This window comes from Engraulis encrasicolus, chromosome 11, assembly GCF_034702125.1.
Source record: "Engraulis encrasicolus isolate BLACKSEA-1 chromosome 11, IST_EnEncr_1.0, whole genome shotgun sequence".
Classification (NCBI taxonomy): Eukaryota; Metazoa; Chordata; class Actinopteri; order Clupeiformes; family Engraulidae; genus Engraulis; species Engraulis encrasicolus.
In genome coordinates this window covers 39,600,987-39,619,162 of record NC_085867.1, presented here as the reverse complement: position 1 = coordinate 39,619,162, position 18,176 = coordinate 39,600,987, and the positions used below count along the sequence as shown (strand labels likewise).

At 43.5% G+C, this 18,176-nt stretch overlaps 1 protein-coding gene across 1 annotated transcript in view; it reads left to right on the top strand.

Annotated features, from left to right (window-relative positions):
• The first annotated feature begins 2,555 nt into the window (after nt 1-2,555).
• The window catches only part of rab27b (RAB27B, member RAS oncogene family), a 69,729-nt gene continuing 54,108 nt past the window's right edge, over nt 2,556-18,176 (top strand). The window contains exons 1-2 of the mRNA XM_063210583.1: nt 2,556-2,629; nt 2,739-2,819. Coding sequence (XP_063066653.1) covers nt 2,818-2,819 — 2 coding nt within the window. The 5' untranslated portion in view covers nt 2,556-2,629; nt 2,739-2,817. The remainder of the gene's footprint in view (nt 2,630-2,738; nt 2,820-18,176) is intronic.

Genomic DNA, 18,176 nt, shown 5'->3' with positions numbered 1-18,176 from the left:
CCATATGTGTTATACTATATGACTTGCTGCACAATCAATTGACCCTTTGGTGCAATAAAGTTGAAATTAAAAAGTGGGCAGGAAAAGTACAACAATATGAAATAATAATTCCACAGCTAATATATAATGAAAATAATATAAACAGAACTGCATTATAGTAATGTATTGCATCTTTCAACATAACTGTTATTGTTGTTTTATATATTCCAGTCGGGCACCGACTCAACGACCTAGGTTATGGTTGCGAAAGAGGCAGCATAGAAAAATTGTGTGGCACCGTCACACATCGTCGGCATCGTCTTGGTGAAGTTGGGAACCCCTGTCCTAGCTAATGTGTTGATTACTTTCAATACACTATTATCGATTCTGAACTTTGTCAGACAATCAGACCACATACACATATACCCAGGTGAAAAAGTGGTTCAATTTAGTACAATAAAAGCATGACTGAAGTGTACTTAGCATGTTAAAAGTGCACTCGTGCTTTTTGTGCTAAGAAAAAGTATGTTTACAATATGCTTATTTAAAGTGTACTTAAAATTAGATGTAATTAAGTTGCTCTCAAAGAAAGTACACTTTAAGTATATGGGTTTTTCACCTGGGTATGCATCAAAGATGCATGAAACAAAGAGAGACAACCTATCTGTCAGACACGCCTACTATCATCTGTCCACGGAGGGGGCCACATTGGCACCTGTCAAAGAATCGTCTAGTAGAGAAAGATTGTGGAGGAGGGTGGGGAGGATAGTTTCCCTGTCTGACCTCTGCCTCGCCTGATCTCTACACCAAAAAGTCTGGCTCATTTGTAAGACAGTCTGAGCACACAAATAATGCCAATCTCAGTCATGTTCTTCACACGCCAGGACCCTTAGGGGTCTTACACACCAGGGCGGTAAAGCATCGCGGAACGGCCGCGTTTTTTACCGGCGTCGGTGAAAATACATTGAAACATATCTGTCCTTACACACCAACCGGCGGTAGTCGGGCGTCAGCGGCGCGGGAGCCGGCTCCGCGCCGCGCTACATTTGGAAAATAGAACTCGAGCGTATTTTTCACGCCGGCGACCAGCGGTGTCTCATTCAAATGAATGGCAAAGTAGCACGCTAGCTTTAGCTGTGGGGGTTTTTTGAACAGGACTGGCCGCGCACGCCGACGCTGTCAGTGTGAAAGGCAGAGAAAAACACACCGGCCGAAACTAAGCAGAAAGACCGTGTTCGTCCCGCGACCGTTCCGTTCCGCCTTGGTATGTTTTGGCCCTTATGAATGTGTTTTACCCTTAACCATTGCCAGGGCTGGCCCATATCAGAACAGAAACTGTAGCCTACCCACTGTCATTAGGGCTGCAGCCATTTGCATTAGATAACATTTACCATACACTTTTATCCAATGCAACTGACAGAGAGGGCATACAAGCAAGTACAATGTCTGGGGCCAATGCAGTATGCAAGTCATGTAGAACAGACATAGAGCAGTAAATTGTGGAGCGCAGATTGAGTATGCAAGAAAAAAATGCGACCAGGACAACTAGAGGAGAATTCATTTCTTCATTGAAGTTGACTGCTCACGGGGGCCCCTGGTGGCTTGGGGGCCCTAAACCCTAAGGCCCTAAGCCACCGCATGGTTCGCTTATGCCTTGGGCCGGCCCTGTCCATTGCAAGTTACATTGGTGTCCACTGGCTGTCTTTTTGGCCTGGAAACAATCCATGCTAGGCTCTTACCATGGGTTTTGGTATAGGAATCAATCTATGCTATTGGCCAAACAACCCCTTCTCATAGAAGACCATTGGCTTTGACACCACTCACCTTCACAGCACCAGGTCATTAGCCAGCTTTTTTATCCTGGCAATAATACTTCCCAGGGAATACCTAGCAACTTATTTTCAGTGATGGGAAACTTGGATTCAAAAGCTAAATCCAGTGGCACATTTTAAGGGACATAATTGGATAACTTTTATATACAGGTTTGGAGGAAACTAGGCTACTGCATGTGTAAATACTGTTCACAGATTTGGCACATTAGCCCACTGCACAAGCACTGAGCAGGGTTGACAGGGCAAAATGGGGCAATCCCAAGCGTAATGAGGTCAATGGGGACATAAAAGAAATACTGCTGACCGGTGCAAAAAGGAATAATAATATTAGGCCCTATTTACAGCTCAACTGCTGAGTAAGCTCCTTTGTGTCAAATTAAGACAAAAAAGACACAATAAAAAATTGAAAAAATAGAAAACAATGTAGGTAATTATTCATCTTTTTGGAAAAATAGACTCAAAATGGATGTGGACATTGGATTAGTCTTGCTTCATAAGCCTGTAGGCCTAGGGAAAATAGCATTTTTTATTTAAAAAGAACTTTTTCCATGAAAATATCAAAAGCCCTTGGTTTTTGCCATTTGTAGTTGATGTAATTCTTTGTGGCGGTGCCATTAGAATCGGCTTGATGTATAAAAGCAGGTGCAACCTGTTGAATCAGAGAGCCGCACCGGAGAGGCGGGGGAACAAACGGCGCTAGGACCCAGATCGATGCGCACACCCGAACTGACAACTGTTCACGCCAAAGAACCCAAAGTGCCAACCAGATTGTCAAGGAACCTGCACGAAAAAACCTCAGATGAACAAGGCGGTGGAAGGTACGTTTCCTTGAGTGCTTTTCATGCATTAGCTTGTGAATTGCTTCCTGCAAGTCTTGAATAGATGCCATAACGATAAACCCGGCACCTCCTTCTCGCACTGCTTTAGGTTGAAGAGGAATATGCCTCATCGTCGGGGAGCTATGGGCTAGACATACACCTGCAAGGACCATTTGAGCCTCATTGATATGTAAGTAGCGATGTTTACAAACTGTTTTTGGAGCTAAAGAAAACCGAGTCGTCCGTTGAGATGTCGAGCAATTCCTTTTATTTTGTTTTCCTCCACGTTTGCCTTGGTTTTTGGTCCTTCTAATGGACTCTCGTCTCCCTTCGCCTCTGAGTCATACCCGCCCTCCCTCCCTCATGCAAACTTGTCGGGAAGCTGCCCTCATCGCAACCTGCACCATTTCGGTTCAAAATGTTCGGGTATCATCCACTGCCGTTTAACCAGAGCCGCATTATATGGCCATTCAGCATGCGCGTCTGTGTTGAGCCATGGTCGATGTGTCTGGCAGACCACAACATAGCTCTGTGTGTTTGCTCCCTCGGATACACATAACCTACATAATTAATCGACTGTGGAAGTCTCTGTAATGCCACGAAAAGCTCTTCTGTCAAAATTTAATGTAGGTCTGTATTTAAAGAAATCATTCATATTTCCCACCCTCCAGGTGTGTGTTAGCCTACAGCGCAGGTCTTCGCAGGCAGGCTATGCATTGCGCACATGTTAGAATAAGCTTATTGCAATAATGTGCCTGTTCAGAGAGAGTAGGCTATAATGTCATCTCTATTACAGCTCCTGTGCAACGACTCTCTGCATTCATTAAAAAAAAAACATTATGAAAGTGTATCACTCTCCTTCCCACTTCAAATGAATGCGTAAAACACAAACTTAACCTACTTCTTTTGTAATTTTAGTCAATTTCAATATGCAGTTGTAATGCTCACACTACCCTGGACTTGTCAGTACCTGAGGTTTTTTTTCTTTTTCTTCAGCCTTTTCCAAGATCCTGGTCATTATAATGGGGGCAGCTGTACATTTAAAAAAAAAAAAAACATTTTTATTTATTCCCCAAAACATCCAAAAGGTTATGCAACATCAGCAGACAACTAGCAAACAGTGTACCTTTTGGGAAAATATTTGGAGTAGGCCTATGTTACATTTTTAAAAAAAATGTAAACAAACACTGCCCCCATTAGAATAGCTCATATCTCGGAAAGGGCTGAGCCGAAAAATGCCTCATCAACGGGTACTGACAAGTCTAGGGTAGCGTGAGCAATACAACAGCATATTGAAATTGACTGAAGTGGTCCTTTAACCCATGCTTTGTTTCATAATTCTAGTTTTCTGTGAAAAGGGTCTGTAGGGACGTTCGGGTAGGCCTAGACCAGATGTCAGGTCTTCATTCTTTATTTTCAACTCTGTGTGGAGAATGTTAGATGGTGTGTGATTTTTCTTGATATGGCAACATAAGAACACCTGCAAGATACCCTTGTTTCATGTCATATTTCAGCAAAAATCACAATATGGAACGTGCAGAATTATTTCTTCTGCGCCTACAGTATGGGTTCTGAACACATGTATCAATTGAACAGGCGTCACCAACGTGGTGACCGCAGGCGCCAGGTAGCCCTCCAGGAGCTTCTGAGTTGCCCACCAAGGATGTTTGTAAACAGTGACGACTACAAGATTTTAGTCACAGTTAATGTTTTTTTTTAAAATTTAAATATGATATTTTTTCTTTATAACCTACCAGCAAATGATCACTCAATCAAAGTGTGATTTGGGAATGATGTCAAGACATCAGTAGAGGATTTTGATCAAACAAGTAGCCCTCGGGTAGCTCTTGGTAGCTCTTGGTAGCCCTCGAGTAGCCCCTTAGTAGCCCTCAGACCCAGAAAGGTTGGGGACCCCTGCAGTAGAACATGTGAAATGCAAATGAGAGTATGAAAAGTCAATAGTATTACTGCGTCATAGTAGAATGTGCTTGTACCGTTCCCTGGTAGCCACTACCTCTGAAAAGCAGCTAACCAGGATATATTGCTCAGTACATGGAGTTATATGAGAGCTGTTTACATTCACCTCCATGTTATATTCACCTTAGCATGCGTAGGTCTTCTATAACTGAGATTAATGCTTTGTTGTTCCTGGCAGGGAAAAAGGAGAGAGCTGTGTGCCTTGACTATGGCGGTTGTTCAGAGTATAGTGGGTTTTTTTTTAGATTTTAAAAAGTTCTTTATTTACAATAAGGTTGTTATACAATCACTCCATGACAGCTTGCCAGGATCAAGCAATGCATACATTAATCAACGAATGGATTCATCTACAGGAGATGACTGAAGTGCAGTTCGTCATTCAATACAGAGCACAAAGCATTTTAGTAACACCACCTTGCACAGTATAGTGTTGCAGAGATACAGGCATACACCTGTTTGCATAATGATAATCATGCAAAAGTATAACAGGCCTGTGCTCTGCTGAACCTGATGAAGAGTAAAGAGGAACATGCTATTTTGGACCTGAGCAAGGCCGCTGTTTATGTTTTTAAAGACCTTTGTCTGGCTCGAGTCAGTGCCTGCTTTAGACGTTGTCTTTGTAATCACCTCGAGGTCATACTCTTAAAAAATGTGCAAAGGCCTATAGTTTTTAAATCAAACTGACATGCCCATGTTGCAACATGAGTAAATAACATGTGTAAATGTTGTAGTAATGTTAGCCTGGGAGTACCCATGCTGCCTTGCGCATTCTTTTCGAACTGCTAGATCACACTTGTGATTTAGTCTGGCGTTTGCCGCCAGACAATAGTAATGTCTTAGTTCTGATGTACCATAGTAGTAACGCCACATTAGTAAAGAATAGTTGGGTAGGCCTGAGCTATCTTAAGTATGAGGCTTCCTCTTGTAGCGACTGTGATCTGTGAAACAGATCTATCTATCTTTAGTTAGAGCAACTCAAACAGCAGACAAGAGGGAAAAGGCTCAGCATGCGTGTAGTAAAGTGCATGTAAGGCATGCACGTCAGGCATGCATGTCTGGGCCTACTCTACTGTATGAAGACTGTACGAAGACTGATGCAGTTTGGTTCCTCATGCTGCGTCACTAATGAGTAGCAGGGCTTGACATTAACTTATTCGCTTTCCGGACACTATGGCTAGTGGTTTTCCAGAGTCACTAGCCATCCAGCTGTTCTACTAGCCACAAATTAGAATTATTTTAGTTTTTTTATTATGACGCTGTACATCTAACCTCAGAAGATGAGGAGCTAAAGCAAGAGGATGAGTGCATACAGTATCTCTGGAACTAAATCACACAAATAGAAACTGAGTGACTGAGCTTCCTCTTAAACTTAAACACAAACAATTGATACTCAAGTGGCAAAGTGCAGAATATACTGTAGGCTATTCTGGTATGTCATACCATACAGTAGAATAAGCTATACCTGCCAAATTGGCTAGTGACACTGATATTGTTACCAGCCACAGCCAAGTTTTACCAGCATTTGGCTGGTTGGCTAGTGTCAGTGTCAAGCCCTGATGAGTAGCTGCCGGTTGCCTCAAGTAACCCTAACGAAGATCAGTGCAGAGACAAGATGGTTCTCCTAACTATGATGCCCATTGTAAAGGAAGTTAAAGGGGTTTGTAGCCCCTTAATGCACGCCGTACCTCCTGTGGCACGCTGTAATAGACATTGAAAGTTAACTACTATAGTACTACACTACTATGACAGTGCACAGGGCCTTTAGTAATACATTACGACTTGGTCATTGCCATTCTGGTAATAGCTAATATATAATGTAGTGTCTTAAGGGGTTAATTCCATGAATGAATGTTATGAATGAGTGACAGCCGCATAGCCTGACTGCGACACATTATTCTTTTAATGTTAAGAATGAAAAGAGTAATGCGCTTTGTGCAGAGCCCTTTATATAATCCAATTGTCACCAGTATGTTAGTGAACAAGCCTTAATCTGTTACTTCAGGCTCTCTGTAACGTCATAGCAATGTTGTTACGATGTGGTTGAGTCTTTTCGGAAGAGAGTGAATGGGCCCTCTGGCAGGCCCATATGCTTAAAGTTGCTACGCAACAACGCAAAACTCATTGCAACAGAGACAAACAGACATGGTGTAGTAGAGTAATTAGAGAACATGCTGTACTGTTTAAAAAGAGGAAACATTCACACCACCAGCATGTTGGATGAAATGATATCATCAACAATAAACTTAGGTTACATATGGGAACTATAGCAGTACGCAAATAAGAAACTGGCATGCCATGCAGACAGAGACAAACACACAGTATACAGAGTAGGCTACACAGAATGTCCAAAGTAAAAGACGAGACATTCACACACACCTGTACGTTGTTGGGCACAACGTTCACATTCAAGCGACATCAATAAAACCCACACACAGTGCACGCATGTTCCCTCCTTGGATGTCAATGAGAAAGTGAAACTGGCGTGGATTGGCCAAGAAAACCAGAGACGAAGGAATGAACAAAGGGTAACACTTTACTTGACGCCGGTGTCATAAGCATGTCATTACAGTGTCATAATAGTGTCATGACACCGTCATAGATAAGTCATAACCATTATGTCCATGTCATAAACATTTTACGACTGTTGGCCTTAAGGTTGTCTTTGCCATAACCGAATGTCATTTAAGGCCAAGAATCATAAAATGTCATGATACTATTATGACACTGTAATGACATGTTTATGACACCGGCGTCAAGTAAAGTGTTACCAAACAAAGATATTGTGCTGCATGAGACGGCCTGGCTGCTGCCAGATATCTCTCCAGGTGTAGGCTACCACAGAATGTACAAATGAAAAGACGAAACATTCACACACACCTTCATGTCGGGCACAACGTTCACTTTCAAGCGACATCAATAAAACCCCCACACACAGTGCACACATGTTCCCTGTTTGGATGTCAATGAGTAAGTGAAACTGACTGTCATGGCCATGCAAAGAAAACAAAAGTGACGAAGGAATGAACAAAGACATTTTGCTGCATGAGCCAGCCTGGCTGCTGCCAGATATCTCTCCAGGTGTAGGCTACCACAGAATGTACAAATAAAAAGACGAAACATTAACACACTTGTATGTTGGGCACAATGTTCACATTCAAGCGACATCAATAAACCCACACAGTGCACTGCAAACATGTTCCCTCTTTGGATGTCAATGAGAAAGTGAAACTGGCATGGCCATGCAAACAATCAAAACCAGAGACGAAGGAATGAACAAAGATATTGTGCTGCATGAGTCGCCCTGGCTGCTGCCAGATATCTCTCCAGGTGTTGCACCTTAGCTCTAGAGATTAGGTGAGGCGCACTGCCGTGCACGACTCTGCTGGTAATTAGTATAGGTGGCAGGGGAGAGGGAGGGGAGAGGGGGGGAGACGGGGGATGGCCCACAGAGACCTGGCGGGGGGGTGAGGGGTCAGGGGAAGTGTTCGCCACAGATGCCTGTCTGTCTCACGGCGGGGGGCACGCGGTGGGGACCTCAGACACCCCGTGGGACTGGGGGCACAGCACAGCACAGCGCAGCACCACCTAAAGTCTCTTTAACTCATTGATGCCTTAAACACCTGCACAAGAAACACCTGCTAAATGCCTAAGCCATTTTTGGGAAAAGGTATTATTATCAGCCAATGAAAACCTAAACCGCTCAGCCTCTGAAGCACATAAAAGCATGAAATAATTTGTACTTAAAAGCTATGACCATCATCTTGCATTAGAACTTGTTCGGCCAGCTCTAACATACCAACATTTTTTATGAAAAAACCTCAAAGAAATGTCGTGATCCTGAAGCTGCATCATGCAGCTCCCGGCGCTATGGGTCAATATTGCTCTACGCAGCATATGGCATCAATGGGTTAAGGGGCGTAGCAGTAGTGTGCCCTACCAGCCTCTACTCCCCCTCTTGAGACAACGCTCTCACCTACAGAGTGAGACCTATGCCACCCAATCCCCCTACTTATATCCCCCCTATCCCCCACTCACCACACACTGTTCACCACCAGCTGTGATATTCACTGAGTGAGCGGTGAACATTGCTATTACAGAGGCAAAGAGCACATTTCACCTCAATGACTGCCTTAATTACATCTTTCCTCAACATGGATCCATTACCTTATGTTAAAAGAAAGTAGATACATGGTTACGCTTGGCACCCCAGCGATAGCTTTAAGTAGTCTGCTTTTGCTTTGGCTGAAGTTATGGCATGATGCCTATGGCATTTGAATTGCTCCTGGTGGCAGCATATAGAATTGCTCTTTGGGGTCAGTGTCATTATTGTATTGACTTCCCCTATTTAGGCCCTAGAGCCCAAATCAATCTGCCTGATAGTTCATAACTCATACTGGGACCTGTCAATAAATCATGCTTTGAGTAAGATGAAAGGTGTGATTCTATAATCTGTTATCAATATAGTAAAGCTGGTTGATTGGCAGTGGTCCAAGTGGGTGATGGGTCAACTTTCAAACCAGGTAGGCCTACCAGAAGATAAAGCAATGGTTCAAATTGTTTAAAAGCATTTACAGTTCTCAATTCAAACTGTTGAAACACACAACAAAATAGTATTCTAAAGCCTCATATTTCACATCTACCTCTCACTAGTGAAACCCGAAACACTCATTCTCAGCATTGACACTTTTTGTAAGTCAATACACACAATTATCTTGCATTCTATTGAAATGTGTTATGGGTTTGAAAACTGTGTTTCATTTTGGTGACATGAGAACCAGTTGTGGCTGCTGGCCAGGAAAACAAGTAGGCCCTAGTTCAGAACCTGTTTTTCATTTTGTGTGTGGGTCAAAGACATTTTGTTTTTTTGACTCAGGCCTCAGGTGGCGCAACGGCATCTCATGACCATACATTAATTAGTAATTGGTGGTTGATTTGCTGCAATGAATATGCTTCTTAGATAGTCCTCTAAAAACAAACAAACAAAAAATCCATACAAAAGTGGCACTGGCTGTTGTTACACCAGCCTGATGTGTGCTACTGCTGAAATGCCACTGACCTGTGAGCAGAAGTCTTAGTGTGAAAAATGTGTGTAAGCCATATAAATAAATTGTATGGAAGCATTACAGTGAAAAGAAATAGCATTTCTTTTCCCAATTAAATTTCGATAGCATCACATTCTATTCGGCATGGTTAGGACAGGCAGCTGACAGAAACCGTGTTGACATGTTGTTTATACATTTGGATTTGTCATTTTCAATTATTACAATTATTGATTATTATTGTAAACGTTCCAAGATCCATGCACAGTTTCTAGGTGCTGCAAAACACAGGATGGTTCAATACTTTACCACACACTTGTTTGACTTTTTGCTCGTTTATTCAGAGCGAGTGATGTGTTTCACCTCTGTGCATCATCAGGTTCGCTCAGACATTACCTGAGATCTGTCAGGTCTGGCATAATGGCATGATCTTCTCTTAAAGTCATAATATTTGTTTAAATGCAAAATATAATGCATAGGTATACATACAATAGAAAAACAGAGCAATAGCCTCTAGTGCACACAACATTATATTAAAAACACCATTAGTAAGTTCCACAATCCAACACAGATATTCCCTAAAAGTTCGTCCAAGTTTTACTGTAAGACAAGAACAGAATTTATTCCCATAATACATCCGCATATTTACAAGCATTATTTGCAGAACAAACCTAAGTCCTGTGCCTCATGCAGTCCCAAAGGTTTGATTGTTGACAGCTCATTAATCCAGTAGGCTTCCCTCCTTAAGCTGTTTGATTCTGTCACCACATCTTTAATCTAACTTATTAATATCATCATTTGTACTCTTACTTGGAACATGGCGTCTCACTTTGGTGAGCTTGAGAAGTTGTACAGAAAAGCTACGTAGCTCTCTGTGAAATGGTGACAAATGACAGATAAAAATCCTTACGCACACAGGTACAATAACCCTGGAACAGGAAATAGCAAAAAATAATAGAATAGCGAAGACAGGAAAAGTGTGTCCCTGAGAAGAGGGTCCCCCTAGACTTACATGAAGATGATAAATGAAATCTGTACTTGGAGAGAGAGAGGGAGAGAGAGAGAGAGAGAGAGAGAGAGAGAGAGAGACAGAGAGAGAAAGAGAGAGAGAGAGAGAGAGAGAGAGAGAGAGAGAGAGAGAGAGAGAGAGAGAGAGACAGAGAGAGAGAGAGAGAGAGAGAGAGAGAGAGAGAGAGAGAGAGACAGAGACAGACAGAGAGAGAAAGAGAGATATATTCAACCAGATACGTATTATCATCAGCACAGAGTGTACGTGGGGCCATCCTCCCACAGATAGCTCATGTATGCACCAGTAGGCTCCACTGCATGTGGGCACGGAGCAGTAAAGTTACATTGGGAATATATGAATAAATCTTATGCATGAGCAGCCAGCCAAGGAGTGCACAGCGGTTCAATTTATCATATCATCCAAAAGCAGTCATTTTGTGTGTGTGTGTGTGTGTTTGTGCGTGTGTGTGTGTGTGTGTGTGTGTGTGTGTGTGTGTGTGAGCGTACGCGTGTGTGTTTCAAAAGCTGCTGTTATGCAATCCGGCAGTAGCAATTTGAGGTTTAAAAGACTCGTACAATATGGATCTCATTAGAATAGATGAAAGCAACACAACAGTGGATATCAGCGTTGCCTGTTTGTGGATGTACTTGTATTATCGCGGGCGTGATTTGGCCTCCTCACGCATAAAGCCGATTGGCTGATTGCTTTGAGAAGCCACACCCGTGAGGATATCTTACAGAGCCCTTATCAACACGGGTGCTGTTTTGCTTTCATACAGAGCAATAGTTACACTGCCAAGACAATTAACTCATAGACAAGACATATGAATGTATCTTTGTTGTTGCTTATTTTTATGAGTGTTTTATGTCTTTAATGGACAGGGCAGTGAAGAAGTGATAGGACACACATGGGAGAGAAAGAGAGATGGGTTAGTGTCAGGAAATGACTCGGGCCGAATTCGAACCTGGATCCCCATGGCCAGTGTAAAGTAGTTAAAGGGACACTGTGTGAGATTTTTAGTTGTTTATTTCCAGAATTCATGCTGCCCATACACTAATGTTACCTTTTTCATGAATACCTACCACCAGCATCAAATTCCAAGTATACATTATGACTGGAAAAATTGCACTTTTCATACATGAGAAGGGGATCTTCTCCATGGTCCGCCATTTTGAATTTCCAAAAATAGCCATTTTTAGCTGCAAAAATGACTGTACTTGGACCATACTAGAAAATATTTGTTTATTACTTAGTAAACTGTCATGTAAAGATCAAATTTGGCAATAGGCAGCCCAGTTTCAATAAGCAGCATAGTTGCAGTACCTTTTTTGACCATTTCCTGCACAGCGTCCTTTTAACTCTACAATACCTCATGTCCCGGATGTGGTGCGTGTAGACATAGCCACTCCTCCTTACTACTCCCGAACGTGCAGTGTTTTTGTTGTTGTTAAAATGTGTTTTTCGGAATATGTCTGTATGGGTATTGTATAGGTACTCTAGGTGTAATGTATGTATACAATCTTTGCCTAATTGTCTATGTCCACACCTAGAGTCTAGAGTTCATGTCGGTCTGCATGGGAAAGTAAGAAACGTCATTTAAATTCTTTGTATGACCAGCACATGTAAAGAAATTGACAATAAAACTGACTTAACTTGACTTACTTCTGACTCTACGGTGTGCACACTTAACGTGAGATTCAGCGTGTGAGATCTACTAGTGGTGGATGCGTGAAGGGGAACATGGCTTTGACCCAGGGCGAGCACAAGTAGACGCTGTCCATTGTGCTCGGCACGCCGGGCATGGACAGGTGCATTACTGTGCTGCACTACTACTGTACCCCCTGAATGTGTCTTTGTTAACCCGTTAAGACACAGCGTTATGCATTCACTGTAACCAGAATGCCAAGGACCAAGTCGTAGTGCATTACTAAAGGCTCTGTGTTATATCATAATAGTGTAGTAGCATCTATGGTAGTTAACTTTTCATTGTCTATTACTGCGTTCAATGGTAGAACGGCGTGGATCATGGGGCTACGTTCTATGTAGGCCTAATTGCATTCCAGTTGACTCCTGTCTCCCTTCAGCAAAATACAGTATTTCCACTGACAACTAACAGTGTTTGAGGATGCTATGCAACACTTTGAAGATGTACTTCAGGCGGTGGGCTTATTTTTCGCAATTCAGAAAATAAGGCACAGGTCTATTTCATGTATTTATTAGTTAGTAACAGTGCACGTGCTGGAGAGCTGGAGCCCATTGTTCAGGAAGATAAAAAGGACACACGACAGGCCAAAATGTCTGGGGCAACAATGAGAGAGTTCAAAGCAATTGGGATCTCTCTCTCGTTCCCTCTCTCTTTCTCCCTCTCTCTCGCTCCCTCCCTCTTGTCTGTCTGTCTCTATTAGTCTCTCTGTCTCTAAATTGCAAACCCTCTCTCGTGATCCCTCTCCATCTCTTTTTCTGCTATCACCTATTTTCTTTAAATGCCTCTCTCCATCTCTCTCTCTAGTTACAATGTCTCTCTCTCTCTCTCTCTCTCTCTCTCTCTCTCTCTCTCTCTCTCTCTCTCTCTCTCTCGCTCTCTCTCTGAAGTTACTATGTATCTGTCTCTCTGTGTGTCTATCACCATCTCTCTAAATAGCTCTACTATCTCTCTTTCTCTCTCTATTTACTATGTATCTATCTACATCTTTCTACATCTCTCTACATCTCTCGTTACTGTGTCATGCTCCCTCTCTCTCTCTCTCTCTCTCTCTCTCTCTCTCTCTCTCTCTCTCTCTCTCTCTCTCTCTCTCTCTCTATTTACTATGTAGGCCTATCTGTCTGTTTGTGTGTCTTTCTACATCTCTCTAGTTACTGTGTCATTCTCTCTCTCTCTCTCTCTCTCTCTCTCTCTCTCTCTCTCTCTCTCTCTCTCTCTCTCTCTCTCTCTCACACACACACACACACACACACACACACACACACACACACACACACACACACACACACACACACACACACACACACACACACACATATACACATATATATCTGTGAAATAATATTCTGCATATGTGATCCATGTAGGCCATATATCTGAAGCCTCTCCCTAGGCATCTCTTATCTGTATAACTGTCCATCAATAATTCACACATGCTATCTGGTCCTTTGGTCCGTCTGTGCTACGCTAGTATTTCATGAGTATTTATGATGTCACACTGACCCACAGTATAAATCAGGGACACTTCCCTGCCGTCCTCAATATCATCATCGTCATGTTTGCGTGCGTGCCGATGAGACGGCCGGAAGCTGACATGATGGAAATGTTTGATGATTGCAACAGTTTGGGGCAACAGTTTGTGTGTGTGACATGTATGTGCGCGGGCCTGTACGTGCGTGTGCATGCCTGTGTGTGTATGTGTATGTGCCTGTGTTTCTGTCTGTGTGTGTTTGTATGTGTGCACGTGTGTTTTTCTTGCAGTCTTATCGATGTTGGCGTGGTGTGTAATGGCTTATTTTGGAGCGTGTGTTGTTGTCTGTTAAACCGCACACACAGTGTAAAGATTAATCCCAAGTCTGGCAGCGTGAGGAGCTAATTGCAGCCTTTGAATAATTGATGCCGTCCTTAGAAATGCCAAGATGCTCCTCCTCAGCTCCCATCCCTCCATCCCTCCATCCCTCCATCCCTCTCACTCTCTTTCACTCTGTCTTTCTTCATCACTCGCTCTTCTAATCTTGCTGTCTTCCTGAGCTGCAGCTGTGGTCTCTTTCTCTTTCTTCATGCTGTGTATTTCTTTCTCTCTCTCTCTCTCTCTCTCTCTCTCTCTCTCTCTCTCTCTCTCTCTCTCTCTCTCTCTCTCTCTCTCTCTCTCTCTCTCTCTCTCTCTTTCTTTCTCTTTCTTTCTCTCTCTAACTCTATGCCACTCTCTCCATAATGCTTTCTTTCTCTTGCTCTGACTCTCTTTTCTCATTTCTCATGCACTCTTTCATTCTTCCTGTCAGTCTGTTGGGAACAGGGGCGATTGCTGTGTATGAATATTTTGTTACACAATGTGCATCTTAATTTCATGATGTTGCACTGTAGAGGAGATTTATATAAGAGATTTGTGTGTGTGTGTGTGTGTGTGTGTGTGTGTGTGTGTGTGTGTGTGTGTGTGTGTGTGTGTGTGTGTGTGTGTGTGTGTGTGTGTGTGTGTGTGTGTGTGTGTGTGTGTGTGTGTGTGTTTGTGTGTGTGTGTTTGTGTGTGTGTGTGTGAATGTGAATGTGTGCACACATTCATACGTGTGTGCGCGTATGCGTGCATGCATGTGTATTTGTGTGTGTGTGTGTGAGAGAGAGAGAAACAGAGAGAGGGAGAGAGAGCAAAAGAAAGACAAAAAGAGAGACCAGGAGAGCGAGGGAGCACTATTAAGTAGTGAAATGAATGAATCCACAAATCCAAAATGGGGACATCAATTCCACTCTCTTGGTGAAACTTTGGGGAACAGTAAAATGGATGAACTTGACACAGCACTGGTATGCAGTACTTCACAGATTTATCGCATTCATATTGTGCTGTGTCTGTGTTTAGAGACCATCAATTGGAGAGCTCAAGTTGCCAAGATGAGGCCTCAGCAGGGCTTTACTAAACCTGCTCAGAAGCAGCTCCCAGCTATTTGGGTTATACGACCAGTCATAAAAAAAACAACAAGGCGCCTTAACCCGCTGCAACTGTTGTTTATTTGTGGTGTTGTCGCGTGAGACATGAAACGTCCCGGATATCCCCCCGATACTTCTACAGGGCTGTAACCGCGGCACGCGAGGCTGCTGACAGCTTTTATCGGGCCCGGGAGAAAGTCGTCGGGAAGCCCCCCCTCCACCCCTCCCCCAATGCAAACATGTTTTGGGGCCCCTCCCGCCCCCTGGGCCTGAGACAACCGACCCGCTTGTCCCCCCCTCTGTCGATGGGCCTGTAGTACTACACGGAGTGAAGACACCAAGCCCAGAATCATTCTGCGCAGGGAAGCAGTTGCCTGGTGACTGAGGAGACGTAGACGAGTGGAGAGATACATTGGAAGCGTGGAGGGAAAGGAGGAATGAGAGAGAGAGAGAGAGAGAGTGGAGGAGGGAGGAGGAGGGAAAGAACTAAGTGGGAGATGGTGGAGAGATGAGAGATGATGAAGCTGAGAATGACTTATCAATACCTCAGCATTTTTTCATTGCTCAAATATCGACCCCTGCTGTCAAGGCTTCTCTGGTGGTTATTGGGGGTGGCAGGCGAATCTACTGCTCATCTCTGCATGGCTCTGTCCATGTCGTTCATGTAACACACAGAGTCAAGTGCAGTCGGTTTTATTGTCAATTTCTTTACATGCGCTGGTCATACAAAGAATTGATATTACGTTTCTTACTTTCCCGTGCAGACATAGACATAGACTCTAGGTGTGGACATAGACAATTAGACATAGACTGTATGCATGTACATACATTAAACCTAGAGTAACTACACAGACATACAGACAAATAAAGTGCAAGACTGGGCAACAGCAGACATACATAAAACATACATTAAAAACAGGTAGTGTTGTGCATTCCAGTTATGTCCTATTGTGACGATTCTGACACAGTGATAGTAGCATTGTGAAATTATAATAAATATAAAGTAAGCAATTTGTAATGTGCAGTTTATATACAACTAGTTGGTAGCTAGTTTTTCAGTACAGTCATTCAAGTAGCAGGTATGAAGCAGCAGCAACATGTGTGACATCAAGCACACTAATAATAATGCAATGCAATGTCATTACCAGCAAAAAAGGTAGACTTTTGGGCACATTTTTTGCAAACACATACGGTACAAGGACGGACACATGCACATGCACACACACACGCACACGCACACACACACACACACACGCACACACACACACGCACGCACGCACACACACACACACACACACACACACACACACACACACACACACACACACACACACACACACACACACACACACACACACACACACACACACACACACACACACAGACCTTCACATGCCATTGTGCTGCATGTTTCTAGTAAATTACAGCTATTTCTTATTACAGCAAGACAATGCAGATACATGCATCAACAATGGAAGGCCACAGAGTCATGCCAATCATGCCATTTTTTACAGATAAGATGTCACTTGTTCTGGCGGTCTCACCAGTGTGACTCTACTGTTTGGCCATGCATGCACCACACATTCCACGTCGTCAAAACGTTTACACTGAACACTGTAGAGTGTACGTTACCATGGTAACGGCGGTTATGTTGCTATACCAACCCATTACCCGATGCTAATTAAATAGAATGTCATTTGCTGCGAGTCGAACCATGCATCGAGGCAACAGCAGCAGCAGCAGAGACATGCATGGCGGGTTGTTGGCCTCAACCTATTGCTCTGTCATCTCCCAGCTTCCTGCTATGGTTTTCCCTCCCTGTTCTGTCCACTGCTCTGTTCTGTTCGGTTCTGTTCTGTTGTCTTCCTTCAGGTCTTTCCTGGGACTAAAACTTCCTCTCTCGCCCTCTCTCTCTCTCTCTGTCTCTCTCTCTCTCTCTCTCTCACTCTCTCTCTCTCTCTCTCTCTTTCTCTCTCTCTTCTCTCTTTCTCTCTCTCTTTCTTTCTCTCTCTTTCTCTCTCCCCCTCTATCTTTCTCTCTTCTTCTCTTTCTTTCTCTCTCTCTCTCTCTCTCTCTCTCTTTTCTCTTTTCTCTCTCTCTCTCTCTCTCTCTCTCTCTCTCTCTCTCTCTCTCTCTCTCTCTCTCTCTCTCTCTCTCTCTCTCGCTCTCTTTCTTTGTGCCTTTAGATTTCACACCAGCTCCATCACCTCTCCAGGTTATTATTATCTCTCTCCTGTGCTTATCTCACGCCTGGATGTACTCAAGAGTCAGGGGAGAGAGAGAGAGAGAGAGAGAGAGAGAGAGAGAGAGAGAGAGAGAGAGAGAGAGAGAGAGAGAGTTGTGGTGGGCCCTCTTGATTCCATTGTGGCATCCACTTCCGAAAGTAGAAGGGAGCTCATGCATTTTTTAATTTGAGAAATATTGCCCTGGGCCCCCTCCCACTCCCACCTCCTCCGCCCCCAACACCTCCTCTCTCATCAGCTTGTCTCTCTCATCTTCTTCACATACATGTATCCCCTCCCCCCTTACCCCATCTCATCAGCCTCTCTCTCTCTCATCAGACTGTCTCTCTCTCTCATCAGCCTCTCTCTCTCTCATCAGACTGTCTCTCTCTCATCAGCCTCTCTCTCTCTCATCAGACTGTCTCTCTCTCTCATCAGACTGTCTCTCTCTCATCAGACTGTCTCTCTCTCATCAGACTGTCTCTCTCTCATCAGACTGTCTCTCTCTCATCAGACTGTCTCTCTCTCTCATCAGACTGTCTCTCTCTCTCATCAGCCTGTCTCTCTCTCATCAGACTGTCTCTCTCTCTCATCAGACTGTCTCTCTCTCATCAGACTGTCTCTCATCAGCCTGTCTCTCTCTCTCATCAGACTGTCTCTCTCTCTCATCAGACTGTCT